This window comes from Mus caroli, unplaced genomic scaffold (assembly GCF_978045245.1).
Source record: "Mus caroli unplaced genomic scaffold, Mus_caroli_1 scaffold_4, whole genome shotgun sequence".
NCBI lineage: Eukaryota > Metazoa > Chordata > Mammalia > Rodentia > Muridae > Mus > Mus caroli.
In genome coordinates, this window is record NW_028227259.1 from 134,537,373 (window position 1) to 134,555,187 (window position 17,815).

The 17,815-nt window shown below is 46.1% G+C and overlaps 1 protein-coding gene across 4 annotated transcripts in view; it reads left to right on the forward strand.

Moving 5' to 3' along the window:
- Nucleotides 1-17,815, forward strand: part of Caln1 (calneuron 1) — a 477,612-nt gene that overhangs the window by 34,001 nt on the left and 425,796 nt on the right. For 2 of the 4 annotated variants that reach the window (XM_029477873.2, XM_085837229.1), the window contains exon 2: nucleotides 11,603-11,847. In XM_029477873.2, coding sequence (XP_029333733.2) covers nucleotides 11,699-11,847 — 149 coding nt within the window. In that variant the 5' untranslated portion in view covers nucleotides 11,603-11,698. The remainder of the gene's footprint in view (nucleotides 1-11,602; nucleotides 11,848-17,815) is intronic. The other 2 variants (XM_021163075.3, XM_029477872.2) reach the window with 1 other exon arrangement.

Here is a 17,815-nt window from a genome sequence, read left to right on the forward strand (position 1 = left end):
CATGCTCAGAGTATGGCGCCGAATTACATTAGTCAGGGGTTACAGAGGCAAGAGTCACAAGGCTACTTACTTTCTGCCTTTTTGCAATTAGTGGCAAGGATAATCCTGACACTTCATGCCTATGTGTAAGCAAGCACACGTCCTGTGCACTTGGGACAACCAAGCTTGTTTACAGAACAAATATATGGTTTGTTATCTTTCATGAACAATGGCTCCCAGCACTCCAGGAAGTTATCTGTCCTTGGACATGAAGGACCCACAGTGTGAGGACTCCCCCATGTTCTGACTCAGGAGAGGCAACACCCCAAATCACTCACGAGAAACGGTCTTGATGCAAACTGCAAGAGGTTTATTTGGGAAAGACCAGTGCACTGGGGACGACTCATATCCCACGCAGGGGTAGAGGAGTCGATGATGAGCTCAAGGGGTAAGGGGTTTATAAAGACACAAAAACCACAAACACCTGGCAAAAACCGCAAACACCTGGCATCCTGGAACAATGGGGCTATTTTGGACACAGGTCTAGGGGCTTAAATAATTTTTTACTCTCTGTCAGGATCTTTTAGACAAAGTGAGGCTTAAAGGTTACAGGCGTGTTTGTCTTATAGATCTCCTAAGCGTAATCATTTAAACTTAAAACATACTGTTAGCCATTATAGATTTGAATGAGAGTCTCTCTATCAGTAAATAATACAGAGGGCCAGCAAGATGGCTCAGTGGGTAAAAGTGATTGCTGCCAAGTCTGATGTCCCTGAGTTCAATCCCCAGGACCCAGATGGTGGAAGGAGAGAACCAACTTGTCCTCTGACCATCACACATGAGCCAAACACATGCACATACATGCTTCCCCTTTTAAATATAATAAAATAAATCTTTGAAGAATAAAATTAGCATATAAATAAGCAAAAATAATAAGCAATTGAGGAAGATAACGAGTTAACAGTGGACCTCAGAACTCACATACACATACAGGTATGCCTACATACATGATGTGAACATACACACAGACACATATGCACTGTGGGGGTGGGGTGGGAGTGGGGACACTATCATCAATTCCTGTCAGGATGGTGACAATCCCTCGCATGTCCCCTCACTTTCTGGTTTCTAATGTTGTTCTCAATTCTGAATTCTTTTAAAAATAGAATTATTTTAAGTAAGTGTGTGTGTGTGTGTGTGTGTGTGTCTAGGCGTGTCTGAGGAAGCCAGAAGAAGGTTTTTGGGTCCCTTGGATCTGGAGCTATAGGTGGTTGTGAACCCTACATTCTGTGATCCAAACTGGTCCTTTGCAAAACCAGCCAGTGCCTTTAGCTACTGAGCTGTCTGCAGCTCCAACTCTGAGTTCTGATTGTCCAAAGCCACAATTCCCACTGCCCTTGGGCAAAAGCCATAAGCCAGGAAGTCCCTGGATGGATGTCTTCCTCTTTTCCGCATATCACCTCTTCTTTATTTCTTCCCCTTTCTGGCCACACATGCTGATATTTCTATGAGAGAGTTGGTCAAATATGAGCTATTATATTTTAAGACTTAGCATGCGATGAGATAAATGGATATGGTCATTTTAGATAGTAAGGCATACTTTGATGGGAAGAAATAGGGCAGAGTGTGTGGAAGGAAGCTGTGTGCAGAAAGTCACACAGGAACTCAGGGACTGGAAATTGCCTCTAAGAGGACTTGACATTGAAGCTTGAGAAGTGAGAGAGGCCAGGTATGTGCTGAACTGAAGCTGGGAGACAGGAGATAATAGGATATTCTGGAGGACTAGAGAGGCTGAATATGCCCTGAGCTGAGGTCTGGCAGAGTAGAGAGGTCAGGTATTCCCTGAGCTGAGGCCTGGGGGATGGGAAAGCCTAAATACATACCAAGTGGAGACCTGGGAGATAACAAAACATGCACTAGACTGAATCCTGGGAGCTGAGAGAGGCTGGGTGTGTGCTAAGCTGATACCTGGGGAATGGGAGAGTCTGATTTTGCCTGGACTGAGACTTAAAAAACAGAAGAGACTCGTTGTGCATGGCAGGGAAACAAATACCCCAGTTAGAAGCATGCACTTCATGGATGCTGAGGCATTCACGAACTGATTTAGGGACCATATAGTACACACAGTAGATGCCATCAGAAGCTGCTGGGGTAGCAGCCAGGGGATGATAGATTATGAGAGGGTTTTTTTTAAACTAAGGTACCAATTGTGTTGTGGCTTACGCTTTAGTAAAAGGAAGGCTCTGCAGACAGTAAGATGAAAGCCGAGAGTTGATGGTACTCCAGGGGACAGGTCAGATCGCAGGGAGTGATGAGCCTGCTGAGGGCTGCAGTGTGAGATGTGAACACCAGGGGTCAGTGCTGAGCACCATTGAACCATCCCAGAGCCAAAGACCAAGATAAACTTGATCTAAGTCGGTCCTCAGAGACTGCTCCTTAGGGTAACAAGAAATTTGAAGTCATGGGAGCTCAATTCTGCAGGGCTCTCTTTGTATGTGTGTGTGTGTGTGTGTGCACACGCACACATATCATATATGCTTGTGTACATGTTTGTGAAGGTATGCATGCATGCATTTATGTGAGTGTGCTCAGGTCAGAAATGGATATTGGGTGTTTTCTTCAATCCTGTCACGGTAAATAATTATTTTCTTTATTATGTTTTTAAAACTTTATTTATTAATTTATTAATTTATTTATGCACGGAGAGGCATGCATGTGACACAGTGTGAATGTGAAGGTCAGAGGACAACTTGCAGGAGTTGATTCTCTCCTTCCATTACGTGGGTCCCAGGAATCGAACTCAGGTCATAAGGCTTAGAGGCAGACAGCTTTACCTGCTGAACCATCCTACCAGTCCCCCGCCTTATTTTGTAGACAAGGTCTCTCACTGGCTTGTCTAGGCAACCACAGCTGCTGTGAATTCATGTGTGGAACAGCCTTGTCATGTCCAGAGGATGTTATTTCCATCTGGTTCTCCATGATGGTCCAGTGGGCAAAGGTGCTTGCCACCAAGTGGTGAGAGACCTGAGTTCCACCCCCAGGACCACATGGTTGTAGGAAAGAACCAACTCCACAAACTGTCCTCTTACCTCCACATATGCGTGGCGGCATGTGCCCCACCTACCCCAGGCACACAGATAAATAAATGTAATTTACAAATCGGGGAAAAACTATGAGGGTTTTTTTTTTTCTATGATAACTTGGGAACATAAAAGCTTGGACTTCTGGGAGTTCCATCCACCAAGGCTGATGTGAAGATGTAGTCCCTACAGAAGGATCTTGTGGACTGAGAGGGGTTGCTGTGTAAGCTGAGAGACTAGCTGGGGAAGACACTTGCTCAGGGTGACTATATGGCTAGCGAATGCATGTATACCTTGCAAGTGTGGAGACTATACCATTCTCTAGAGCCCCAGAGGGTGCCAACCATCTCCATCCCCTTCCAAAGCTCCTTCTTAAAGACCAGAACAGGGAAGCAGAAGCAGGAGACCTGGGGATCCCCTGGGTGGGTGGGGCCTTTGCACCCCAGTTCACTGTGGGTGTGCTTGTGTGGATGACCCTACCCCATGATGCATGGATGGGCCCTGCCCCAAGCATGACTTATAAACACGGAGTGTGAATGGCTTCTTCGTTCTCCAAGTCCCTGCCAAATTGACATCAAGAATAATCGGCATTTAGAGACTAATTACACATCTGGATGAATCTGTTTCAGTCTACTGGATTGGACATAATCATATTAAAATATAATGAATACATCCAAATGCACAATGCCTGATTAAGTAGTCGCTTAGGAGCCGGAGCAGTGAAAGAGGCTGGCTGGTAACCAAGAGAAGAGCTGTGTGAGTGTCGGGATGGCAGCTGCAGGCTCAACATGGAGTTCCCAGTCACTTCTGTTTTAGGTTCCCATTTGTTCTTGATGCCCTGACTCAGGTTGGTCCACACAAGCTCAGGTGCTTTCTCTAGCTCAGTTTTGGGGTTGTTTGGGAAGTAAAGAGGAAGTGCGGGTGTGGGCGTCTGGGACACCAGCTGCCCTGTGATCTCAGCTCAGGGTAGGCTGAAGCAGGAGGACTCAAGACTGTCAGGGATGGAGGAGAGAGTAATGGGAGTGTGGGTTGGGGTGGGGGAAGGAGAGAGCAAGTGGAGGAACTGCAGGAGGAGGGGAAAAGGGAAGAAGAAAGAAAGGGCGGAGGGAAGAGAAATGAAAGGAAGGGGAGGGAAAGAGAAGAAAAATGTCTATTGTCCTTGCTCATACTAAACATGTCCCCTGGTTTCCCAGGGGAGACTCTGAGCCCTGGGAATCCCCAGGAAGCCAGCCCTCCTTCTGATAGCTGAACTGGTTGGTACCCAAAGTGTGTTTGGGTTAAGGACACCTTATTTCTACTGACCTGCCCTGGGCCCAGGCCTTGGCCTCAGTTCCCTGTAGCCTTCTGGTGCTGGGTCACACTGTACCAGCCTGGCAGGAACTTGCTGTGTACCAGTAGTACAAGGGTTGACTGGACCTGTCACCATTTTGGAAGAAGCTGCTGAGGTCATCATGAATCTTTAGTAGAAGCAACCCCACTATATAGACAGAAATAGAGTTTATTTATTTAGTAATGTAATCACTTCTTTTAAATTGTCTATTTAGCATCTATCTATCTATCTATCTATCTATCTATCTATCTATCTATCTATCTATCTATCTATCTATCTACCAATCAATCAATCAATCATCTATTTACCTATAACTGCCAATCATCTAATATCTGTTTACCTGTTGACTGTCTAGCACCTATCATCCATTCATCTATATTTATCCATAATCAGTTATCATACTTCACCTGTCATCTATCAATCAATTATCTAATCTCTCTATCATCCATCCATTATCTGTCTGTCCATCTATTATCTATCTATCTATCTATCTATCTATCTATCTATCTATCTATCTATCTATCTATCCATCCATCCATCAATCTATTCCTCTATCAATTGTTTGAGGCAGAGTCTTATGTAATCCAGGCTATTCTCAAACTTTTATAGTTGAGGAGAATCTAGAATTCGCCATCCTCCTGCCTCCACCTCCAACAGAGCCGGAGTCACAGTTGTGTGGTACCACACCTGGATTTACTATTATTTTCTCATAGAGACTCTTCAGAGTTTAAGGTCTTTATTGATGGAACTTAATAAAGCCAGCTGCCTGTTGTTTAGACAAGCCGGGGAGTCTGGGGTTTCAGTTTCTCTTCTGCTGGTCTAGCTTCCTTTCCAGGCACTGGCAGTAGGCAATGAGTTGTGGCCTCCTGTTTGACACAGTTTCCTGTCATCCCATACTTTGACATGTGGCACCTTGGCCTTTTTATAGTGTTTTACTGTCTTTGGAGGGTCAACATGGCCTGTTTTATTATAAGATCAATGGTGTGTGAATTAAGAGTGAATTAGACTCTTTAGAGCCCTTACTGACGGAAGGACCTATGTTTGAGTCCCAGGCAAGAAGATTTGAGTCCAGATGCCCAGAAACCATGTAAAAAAGCTGGATGTGGTGGTATGAGTCTGTAATCCTGGTGAGTGATGGGGAGGTGGAGACAGAAGAATCCCTGGCCAGCCAGCCCATAGCTTACCTAGTGACCTCTAGGTTCAGTAAAAGCCCTGATCTCAAAATATAAGGTAGAGGGCCAACAAGATGGCTCAGTACTCAAGCATAAAGGTGCTTGCTGCCAAGTCTAATGACCTGAGTTCAATCCCTGAGATGCATGCACACGTGTGTGTGTGCCGGCACACATACACATATACATAATCCTTAAAAAATTTAAAGAAAAAAAATAATGTAGAGAATGATTGAGACACCCAGAATTTATCATTAACCTCTAAAATCATGTGCACACATGTGCAAATACACACGCACACACACACACACACACAATGGTCCTTGAGAGGCAGACCTTATGTAATGTCATTTGGGGGTGGGGGAGGTTTAGAGCAACTCCCACTTATCCCGCAAGCCTGGCCAATGCTTCCAGGATGTTTTAGGTGCTTCAGGAAGTGGGTGGATAGCTTCCTGGAGGAAGATGCTGAAAGGATCATAATGGGTACCCAGCCATTATCACAGAACTCAAACTTCAAGATTTGGGCCCAAACACCTGCTCCCCTTCTAGAAGATGAGATGGGAAGTTGACAGATGGACTTCCTTGACAGACAGACATCTTGGAGGGAATGATCCTCAGAAGTCTCATCAGGAAATCAGGTCACTGGTAGTTTGGAAGGCAGAACCATTTTTATTAGGAATCAACTGTAGGTCCCCCCAAAGTATATGGGGTTCTCAGGGCTCAGAAATGGCATCTAGTTAGATGAGGGAAGGGAGTGGTGTTGAAGGTTCATCCATTTTGTCCAGAGAACAATACTGGGTGTTACACTTGGTACCCGTGGGGAGTCCTGGACTGGGAAGGGTGTCTTGGCTTTCCTATTCGCTCTGTCTCTCTTTCTCCTGTGTCTGTCTGTCTGTCTGTCTGTCTGTCTCTGTTGTGGTTTGAATGAGAAATGTACTATACAGGCTTATATGTGGTGTTTGGACACTTGGCCCCCAGCTGGTGCCACCATCTGGGAAGATAACAGTCCCTTTAGGAGGCAGAGCCTTTGGCAGGAAGTACCTCACTGGGGGCAGGATTGACTGGTGGTTTTATAAACTAGCCCCACTTCCTCTTCTCTCTCTGCTTCCTGAGTATGGTTTCAATGTGACCAGTCAGCTTCTTGCTCCTGTCACCATGTCTCCTCGCCGTGATGAGGTACTCCTCACTGTGTCCTCCTGGAACTGTGAGCCAAAATACATTCTTTCTACCCTAAGTTCTTTTTTTGGAGGGGGGGAAGAGGGAGGGGTAAGATTATTTTACTGATGCAACAAGAACGTGATAGAGCAGATGCGTGCACGGTGGTCAGATACAACCTTCGCCTTTGGTGGCACGTCTCAGGCTCTATCTACCCTGTGTATTGTCGGTTTTGTTTTTGAGACAGGGTATCTCTACTAGGTAGCTCTGACTATTCTGGAACTCACTGTAGACCAGGCTGGCCTCAGCTCACAGAGATCCACCTGCCTCTGCCTCCTGAGTGGTGGGATTAAAGGCATGTGTCACTGTACCTGACCCACCTTATGTGTTGTTTTTAAATGTATGTATTTATTTATTCTGGAAGTGCATACATGGAGAGAGAGAGAGAGAGAGAGAGAGAGAGAGAGAGAGAGAGAGAGAGAGAGAGAGAGAGAGAGAGAGAGAAACATGCCTGCCTGCCATGACTGACATGCATGTAGAGGTCAAAAGACAACCCTTAGATGATCTCTCCTGCTACGCTGTGAGTGTCAGGGATTGAATTTGGATTGTCAGTTCCATATACAAGCACTTCTATTATCTGAGCCATCTCACTGGCCTGCCCTTGCTCTTTGAGACAGGGTCTCTCACTAAACCTGAAACTCATGAAGTAGGGTAGACTAGCTGGCCGGTGAACCCTAGGGACCGTCCCATCTCTACTACCCCACCCCCCAGCACCCCGCCCCGCCACCGGGACTACCAGCATATTCTACCATGCCCATCTTTAAAGAAACCCTTTCTAGCCGGGCGTGGTGGCGCATGCCTTTAATCCCAGCACTCGGGAGGCAGAGGCAGGCGGATTTTTGAGTTCGAGGCCAGCCTGGTCTACAGAGTGAGTTCCAGGACAGCCAAGGCTACGCAGAGAAACCCTGTCTCAAAAAACCAAAAAAAAAAAAAAAAAAAAAGAAACCCTTTCTTTTTAAATTGTATATGTATCGGCTGTTTTCCCTGTTTGTCTGCTCACTATATGCAATCTGCCTACAGTGCCTACAGAGGGCAGAAGACGGCGTCTATTCCCTTGAACTGGAGTTACATGTGGTTGTTATCTACCATGGAGGTGCTAGGAATCAAACTCGGGTCCTCGAGATGAGCAGCCTGTGCTTTTAACTGCTGAGTCATCTTTCTGGCCCTTGTCCTGATTTTAAAATGTTGGCTCTGGGGACTGACTTCAAATTCTCATGCTTCTATGGCAAACATTGTACTGGCTGAGCGCCCCCCTCCCCCCGCCCCGCCCCCAGCAATGTTCTTGGAGTGGGCAGTAAGAGGGGGATCCTGAGGGCGTGGCTTCTGGCTGGAAATTTTGCTCTGTGATGAGTCTTCTTGCTTGGAGCTTCTCTGACACCCAAGGCCACGGAGCTGCAGGAGCCATTGTTCCATAGGGGGAGCTGTCTTCCCCGAGGCTGTATTTCTGAGCAACTATGGCCAACCTCCAAGTCATTAAGTGGATTGAGCTCTCAAGCCTGATGCCAGTGAGCAGGGGCAGCCTTATAAGAGAGCTCTGAGCTACTCCACCGCCAGGTCTGCAGCTCCATTTCCATTAGCAGCTCTATCCTGGTGGCCACCCTGCCTGGAGGAGCCTGACAGGGAAGGATTCTGCCTAAGGGCGCCATCTGAAAATCTTTGGAGCCCTGCGTTTTCCCACCAGTCACGTGGCTCCCATGGTGCTAGCTCTCCCTTGGCAACTCAAACCAGATTTGAAAATAAAATGTCACTTTTAAAAAATGTCTACTGTCAGCACATGGAAAATTTGTTTTTCCTGTTGAACTTCACGAGATGACTAGAGGCGACTGAGAGAGTCTAGATGCGTGCCTCGTGCGTGGGGAGCGGGTGTCAGCGCATGTGAATCAGCGAGTCACGGGGGGGCATGTGAGAGAGTGGTGTGGCACCGCGCGCAGGTGGGGGACAGCGTGTACAGTGGCGTCAGCCGTGGGGGTGCAGTGTCGGGGTATGGGAGTGCTTGGGTGTGTGAGAGTCAAAGGAAGAGTTTGAATTCAGGTCTGAGGTGACTATGGGTTCATTCCCAAGGACCGACTCGTGCTGTTGTGTGAGTGTGTGCCCAGAGAGATGGAGGCTGTGGGATCTGTGCGGGCATCTGAAATCTGTGTGTGTGTGTGTGTGTGTGTGTGTGTGTGAAGATTGGCGCTGGTGTGTACTGTGTCTATGTGTCTGAGATATTAGTGTTGGTGTGTGTGCCTGTGGTGGGGACACTGTTCCCAGGAACAAAGCTCTGTTCACCCCAGATAGGGAACTGATGATAGACCAGGGTAATTAAACGACCACAGGCCAACTTGCTGAAGCAGTGGCTGACAGGCACGTGCTGCGTCACTAAAAGCCACCCTAGCATGGGTGACGACTCATGAAAGCTGGAAGCTGAAGCTCACTGTACAACTTGCAGGCGGCAGCTCTACAGGTCAGACATCCCCCTCTTCTCAGCAGCTCTAACTGCACAAATCATTTGAGGAGGGAGGAGAGACTTCCTTTCTGTTTTTTTTTTTCTTTTTTCTTTTTTCTTTTTCTTTGTGATGAAACATGCTGACCAAAACCAACATAAGTGAGTGTGATGGTTTGTACATGCTCGGCCCAGGGAGTGGCACTATTAGAAGGTGTGGCCTTATTGGAGTAGGTGTGTCACTGTGGCCGTGGGCTCTGAGACCCTCATCCTAGCTTCCTGGAAGTCAGTATTCTGCTAGCAGCCTTCAGATGAAAATGTAGCGCTCTCAGCTCCTCCTGCACCATGCCTGCCTGGATGCTGCCATGCTTCTGCCTTGATGATAATGGACTGAACCTCTGAGCCTGTAAGCCAGCCCCAATTAAATGTTGTTCTTATAGGAGTTGCCTTGGTCATGGTGTCTGTTCACAGCTGTAAAACCCTAAGACAGTGAGCAAAGGGTTTTTTTTTTTTTTGACGCATACTTCCAGATTACAGTTTATTATTGCATTAAATCAGAACTTTTAAGCAGAAACCACGAAAAATATGCTGTTTGGTGGCTGTCTAAGCTTAACTGACTTTCTTCTAGAGACTAAGACCAACAGCCTAGAGAATGGTGCTGTCCACAGTGGACTTGGTCCTTCTTACATTGATTAACAGTTGAGATGATCTCCCATAAACATGTTTACAGGCCAGCCTCATCTGAGTAACCAATCAACTAAAATTTCCTTCTAGGCTATGTAAAGTTGAAAGTTAAAGGTGACTAGAGTTTATGAATCTGCTAGGTTTCAGAGACATCTTGAGACTTGTTGGTTGTTTACTATCCGAGTCTTCAGGAGCTTTCCTCCGGCATGGACTGTTTCAGCCCAGAGGAAATTTGTTATAGAACACTGTGTTATGGGTTGGCAGTGAAGTATCTCTCCAAAAGCTCACATGTCCAAGGCTGGGTTCCCAGTGCAGCAGTGTTCAGAGCTGAGATGTTTTAGAGATGATCAAATTCTGAAAGCTTCAATTTCATGAATATATTAACCTAACGATAGAGTCATAATCTGATGACATCACTGGAAAGGAGTGGGCCTTTAAGGGGTAGCAGTTAGCTGAAGGAGTGCATCACTAGGAGATGGTGTTTTGAAGGGCCTACCAAATCCCTGGCCACTTTCTGCTTCTCTCTCTGCTTCCTGCCCACCACAGGGTGAGCAGTTTTGCTTCATCACTTTCCACCATGATGCTCTACCTTACAACAGGGCCAGAAGCAACACCCAGTGTTTTACAAAGTGAGACCACCGAACCTGTGAGCCAAAAGAAACCATTCCTGCTTATGTGGATCTCCCTAAGCATTTATCAGTGTTGAGACACAGGGCAAACACAGTGTCTTGTGCTGGTGTGTGTGTGTGATCACACACCTTGTTTAGTAATCTGAACTTGAGTAGCTTCTCCTCTGCATGGACTCCCTGTGGTCCCATTCTTTGGGACATTCCAAGCCCAATCACTTAGTTATATTTCCAGTCCTCTTTTTACCTAAAACTTATTTTTTTTATTATCACATCTATGTGCATGCTGTACATGTATGCATGTGTGATATGTGTGTGGGGGCTGCTAGTGTGCCGTGGAGCACATGTGGAGATCAGAGGACAACTGTCCCTTCACTGTTGTGTGTGTTCTGAGGCTTGACCTCAAGTTGCCGGGCAAGCTCACTTATCTGCTGAGTCATCTCATGGTTTTTCCTTTACCTTTCAGTTTGAAACAGGCTGTCATTCCATAGCCCACACTGCCCCAAGCTCTAAGGCTCAGGCTGCCATTGAACTCACTCTGCAGCCTATGCAGACCTTGAATTTACAGTTTACAGCCCTTCTGGCTCATCTTTCTGAGTAGCGGGCATGCTCCATCGAGCCCTGGCAGGGTTTCCTCATTGGCTGAGGAAGGCAAGGGTGAAGAGATGGAACCTAGGGTCTCACACATGCTGGGCGAGTGTCCCCCACCGAGCTCCAACCCTAACGCAAATACATATGTGAAGTACTGGGCTTTGTTGCAAGTAGCTTTCAAGTTGGTATCTGCTATTGTTCACTTTATATTGCTTATGCTTGGGCAAAGCCTGAGGGTATGAATGGAAAAGTACCTAGAAAGATGAAAGTTGCTTCCAGAGGCGCAGATCCATTTGTTATATAATATTCTCTGGTGACATTGAGCCCTTATTAATAACTAAACATCTGTCAGTACTATAATTATATTTCTGGTGCCACGGTTGTGTCTACCATTGTCCTGTGTAAACATGGAAGGGCAGGTGTGAATTATTTAGGCAACTGGCTTTGAGTAAATAACCACTTGGTATTGTTTCTGGCAGTAAGTTTCTGTCAACTCCTTGCAGACTCTCAATGTCTTCGCTGATGCTCCTTTGAGGTACCCCCAAATCTCTGACCACATCACCCTGGACCCCCGATGCGGCTGCCTGAGCAACCTGGAGATGGGAAGCCTGAGAATGAGACAAAGGGGGACCAAGAAACCCCCGAAAGGGGAGAGGAGCCACGGAGAAGCCCAGCCCCTGACTTCCCCACCTGGCAAGTCTCTCCCCAACCCTAAATCCCTGGATCTAGATTGCTTTGCAACTCCCAGGTAGGGGAGTGGGGGTGGGGTCTGAAAGCCTGTGATGCCCAGGGTCCAGGGAACAGAGGAGAGTCTATGAAGAGTCCACTGTGGGGGTGGGAGGTGGAGGGTGGGGGTGGAGATAGGGGCTTATCAAAGGACGAGCTATATCCAGAAGGAAGGAGAGTTTATGTGTGTTCTGGAGGTGGTGGGTTTCCATGGACTCTGAGATTCACTCTCAAGGCAAGAGGGCGTGGTTGCAAACTCACTATCAATAATGCCTTTGGGAGGGTGTGGGTTGTTATGAAACAGATGTAACTTGCAGAATGCAGAGCAAGTGACAGCGTGGAGACAGAACCTTTACATGGGTCATTTTAATTAATTCTCAAAATATTCCCATGAGGACTTTGTGTGTGTGTGTGTGTGTGTGTGTGTGTGTGTGTGTGTATGTGTGCGTATGCTTACACATACACAGAGTACTGGATACTGAACCTACGATCTTGTGTGTATTAGACCAGTGCTATACAGATCCTTATTAGGGGATTTTCAGCAAGTGTTCTACCCTTAGCCCTTCACTAGCGCTGAGACAAGTAAGTGCTTTATCATTGAGCCATACTCCCAGCCTCTTACTGGGTGTACTATAGACAAGTGCTCTACCACTGAGTCATAGCTCCAGACTCTAATTGGGAGAGTCTAGACAAGTCCTTGACCACTGAGCCACAACCCCAGCCCCTCACTGGGGCATTCTAGGCAAGTGCTCTACCACTGAGGCACGCCCCCATCCCCTCACTGGGGGATTCTAGGCAGGTGCTCTACCACTGAGCCATGCCCCCAGCTCCTCACTGAGGGATTCTAGGCAGGTGCTCTACCACTGAGCCACACTTCCAGACCCTCCCTGGGGGACTCCAGGCAAATGCTCTACCACTGAGGCACGCCCCCATCCCCTCACTGGGGGATTCTAAGAGCTGAACTATATCCCAAGCCTTCTCTTTTTTTCTTTTCTTTTCTTTTTTAATTAGATATTTACTTTATCTACATTTCAAATGTTGTCCCCTTTCCTGGTTTCCCCTCCAAAAAACTCCCTATCCCCTCCCCCCTATCCCTGCTCACCAACCCACCCACTCTTGCTTCCTGGCCCTGGCATAGAGCCTTCATAGGACCAAGGACCTCTCTACCCATTGATGACCAACTAGGCCATCCTCTGCTACATATGCATCTGGAGCCATGAGTCCCACCATGTGTACTCTTTGGTTGGTGATTTAGTCCCTGGGAGCTCTGGGGGTACTGGTTAGTTTATATTGTTGTTCCTCCTATGGGGCTGCAAACCCCTTCAGCTCCTTGGTCCTTTCTTTCATTGGGACCCTATGCTCAGTCCAGTAGTAGGTAGACTGCGAGGATCCACCTCTGTATTTGTCAGGCACTGTCAGAGCCTCTCAGGAGACAGCTATATCAGGCTCTTGTCAGCAAGCACTTGTTGGCATCCACAAAAGTGTCTGGTTTTGGTGACTGTATATGGGATGGATCCCCAGGTGGGGCAATCTCTGGATGGCCTTTCCTTCAGACTCTGCTCCACACTTTGTCTCTGTAACTCTTTCCATGGGTATTTTGTTCCCTTTTCTAAGAAGGATCAGAGTATCCACACTTTAGTCTTCCGTCTTCTTGAGTTTCATGTTTTGTGAATTGTATCTTGGGTATTCAGAACTTCTGGGCTAATATCCACTTATCAGTGAGTGCATATCATGTATGTTCTTTTGTGACTGGGTTACCTCACTCAGGATGATATTTTCTAGTTCCATCCATTTGCCTAAGAATTTCATAAATTCATTGTTTTAAATAGCTGAGTAGTACTCCATTGTGTAAATGTACCAAATTTTCTGTATCCATTCCTCTGTTGAGGAACATCTGGGTTCTTTCCAGCTCCTGGCTATTATAAATAAGGCTGTGATGAACATAGTGGAGCATGTGTCCTTATTACATGTTGGAGCATCTTCTGGGTATACACCCAGGAGTGGTATTAGTGGGTCCTCAGATAATATTATGTCCAGTTTTCTGAGGAACCTCCAAACTGATTTCCAGAGTGGTTGTACAAGCTTGTAATCCCACCAGCAATGGAGGAGTGTTCCTCTTTCTCTACAACCTCGCTAGCATCTGCTGTCACCTGAGTTTTTGATCTTAGCCATTCTGACTGGTGTGAGGTGGAATCTCAGGGTTGTTCTGATTTGCATTTTCCTAATGATTAAGGGTGTTGAGCATTTCTTTAGATGCTTCTCAGCCATTTGGTATTCCTCAGTTGAGAATTCTTTGTTTAACTCTGTACTCCATTTTTTAAAATAGGGTTATTTTGTTCTTTGGAGTCTAACTTCCTGAGGTCTTTGTATATATTGGATATTATCCCTCTATCAGATGTAGGATTGGTAAAGATCTTTCCCCAATCTCTTGGTTACCGTTTTGTCCTATTGACAGTGTCCTTTGCCTTACAGAAGCTTTGCAATTTTATGAGGTCCCCTTTGTCGATTGTTGATCTTAGGGCATAAGCCATTGGTATTCTGTTCAGGAAACTTTCCCCTGTGCCTATGTGCTCGAGGCTCTTCCCCACTTCTCTTCTATTAGTTTCAGTGTATCTGGTTTTATGTGGTGGTCCGTTTCACAAAGTTGCTCAGGCTTGCCTTAAGCCCACTCAGTAGGCCAAATACTCCTTGAACTCAAAATCCTCCTGATTCAGTCTCCCAAGTAGCTGGCGGGTCTGCATCACCAGGCCTAGCTGTGTAAATACATTTTTTACAGGTGAAAAGGTTTTTTTCTTTTTTCTCTCTCTCTTTCTCTCTCTCTCTTTCTTTCTTTCTTTCTTTCTTTCTTTCTTTCTTTCTTTCTTTCTTTCTTTCTTTCTTTCTTTCTTTCTTTTAAAGTACTGAGTAACTGATTTGAGGTCACAAGGTCAAAGGATTACCCAGAATTCCTACCAAGTCTCTCTGAGGCCAATCATGGTTTATTTCCTCTCTTCCCCATCTCTTTCATCTGCCCCCCTATTTCCCCCTCCTCCACTTTTTCTCTTTTCTTCTCCTCTATTTCTTCTCTCTTTTCTTCTCCACTCCTCCTCTTCCTCTTTCTCCATCTCCTTTTTAACCCCCTTCTCTACCTCTTCCTTTTCTTTTCCTCCCCCTCCTCCCCCACCCCATCCTCTCCCCCCCTCCCCCACCCCCTTCTTCCTTCCCCCTCCTCCTCCCTACCCCTTCCTTTTCCTCTCTCCTCTCTTCCTCTCCCCTCCTTTTCTTCTCCCTTCTCTTCTCCCTCCTCCCTCTTCTCCTCTTCCCCCTCCTCCCTATTCTCCTTGTCCTCTCCCTCCTCTGTCCCCCAACTTCTTTCTGTTCTTCCTGGCCTCTCTCTGTATACAGAAGAGGTCCATTCAGGCTGTGGGGGTCTATATGTTATCAAGCCACTGGATTCCCTAAATTTTGAACTTACTCTTTTTCTTTGCCCAGGAATCCACGCATGAATGCTGTGAAAACTCAAGACTGTTTTTGGATAGAGGAAGATTTTAGGTCTGTGTGATACTGGCCTCAAAGATTACAGTGCAGTGAGTTCTTTACGTTGGTCGGTTCTAAGGTTATCTCTCCAAGGCTCTTGGTAACAGAACCTCTTGCTCTCTCCATCCTAGCTCATATTAGTGGTGGGAAGTGTTTATGGTAGAGGGCATGAACTTAAGCTTATGGGGCAGAATTGGAAATATTTTAGGTGATGCAGTTCTTGATTTTTAGTGATGTTTCCCCAGAGTTGTAGAAATGCAGACATGGAGGGCACGGGCACAGGATATTGCATGACTTTATCTAGATTCCAGAACCTTCTTCAAGATAACTCACTGTTTGAGAAATCAAAGGCAGGAGCTGAAGAAACCCTTGGGCAAGAGCATCTTAACACGTAGGGCAAGCCCTCCTGAGGACTCTGAACTTGAAGCTGGAAGTCTTTATAAGAGAGGGCTCAGAATGGCTGCTTAAGAAGTTTGGCTAGGTGTCTAGTTACTTTGGCCATGGCTGTGACAAATACACAACAAAGAAAAAAACTTCAGGGAAGAATGACTACTTCCACTTGTGACTTAGGGAGCCATGGCCAACCACAGTGGGAAAGGCCTATTGGTAGGAGTCTGAGGTGTCTTGTCACATGGCCCTTACAGTTTGGGAGAAAGAAATATGAATGGTATTGTTATAGCACCTGTTCTTTTATTCAGTCTTTGGGATGGTTCAGTCTATAGATGATGTGGATTTTTCCACCTTAAATATGGTAAGTTTTGCTCACCCCCCTACCTTCCCCTTTGTTTTCTAGGCTGATATAAAACTCACAATCCCCCTGCCTCATTCTCCTGAGTGATGAAATTGCATCTGTGTATCTCCAAGGCCAAACACTAAGTTGATATATTAAGGTTTAAGTTGCAGCCATTTGCATGGGTGATCCCCTGGGGAGCTAGCTGTCCTGACTTGTAAGGGTGCTGGCTCCTTGGTTTGGAGGCTGGAAACCTGTTCATCCATTTGTGTCCATGAGACCTGGAGGAGGATCTTAGGATGCCATTTTACTTTCATTTGTGTTGCTGTGACAAAACACCCCAACAAAAACAACTTAAAAGGGTTTATTTCAGCTCACAATCCTTGGTTCAGAGTTCATCATTGTGGAGATGTCAAAGAACTTTAAATAGTCATATTCCATCTACAGGCAAAAGCAGAGAGAAATGAATGTGAACATGGTCTCTCCACTCTTATGCTGGCCAGGACCTCTGCCTAGGGAATAGAGCTGCCCACAGTAGGTTGGCTCTTCCCCCAGCCATTAATGAAGATGATTCCCTACAAGCATGCCCACAGGCCAACTTGAGCTAGACAGTCCCTCACTGAGACTCTCTTCCTAGGTGATGCTAGGTTGTGTCAAGTTGACAAAGCTAACTCTCAGAGAACTGGTCTTGAGTGACTCCTGGATGGTCGGTAATGCAGACCTTAAAAACAACAAACAAACAAACAAACAAACAAACAAGCAAGCAAAAAAATGGAGCAGAGAGATGTGCAAATAGCTTAGACAAGATACAGCTTAGCAAACAGCTCCACTTCTAGGGTGGTGCTGTGGGCCAGTCTGAAGGAAGCTGTTCTCTCTGGGAGAAGTGGATGCATACTATTGATATATAAGCTAAAAATAACCAATCTTCCAAACAAAGTGTTTTTAGTTTTTTGAAATGAAAATGTGTAGACAAAGCAGGGATCTAGAATGTATGAGTCATTAAATTGCTGACTCTCAAAGCAATGGAGATTCAAAGGGCACTTTTTCTCTCTATTTCTCCCTCCCACCCCTGTTCTAAATAGCTTTGATAAAGAGTCTCTTCATAAACAGGTCCCACAGACTGCCCCGTGGCCTTATGGTCCTACACAGCAAGAGGCTGAAGGAACTCAACTCCTTCTTGCCTGGTTGCTAAGCTAGTCTCGGTTGCTAGGCTGATGTCAACAACTCTAGTTGTTCCTTGGGGGGGCACCCTCATCTTTCCTCTTTGTGTCTCCCTTTCGTCCATCAATACAAATCTATCATATTGATTCCTCCATATGAGCAATCAATCATGCATGAATCCCTCTGCTCTTGACTGTGAATTTAACACGTTAGTGTAGGTCTCCATGGTCCCTACACTGAGTGCCACTCTCTCTCCTCTCACTCTCTCTCTGCTAATGCTTGACTCAGTGGTACCAAACTCATCAGAACTAGCAAGGATGCTGTGGCATGGAACATCTCCAAGGAAGCTGTTTTCATCCTAGCGTGTATAACACAAGGCACAGGAGCAAGATGAAGCATTTCTGGTTCATCTTGAATTGTAATAGAAGGACTAGGTCTGGACAGTGGAGTTTTGGTGTGTGTGTGTATGTGTGTGTATGTGTGTAGGACAGAGGACAATGTTAAGTGTCATTACTCAGGAGCTGTCTCCTTATTTTTTGAGACAGAATCTTTTACTAGTCTGGAGCCTGATGATTAGGTTGGG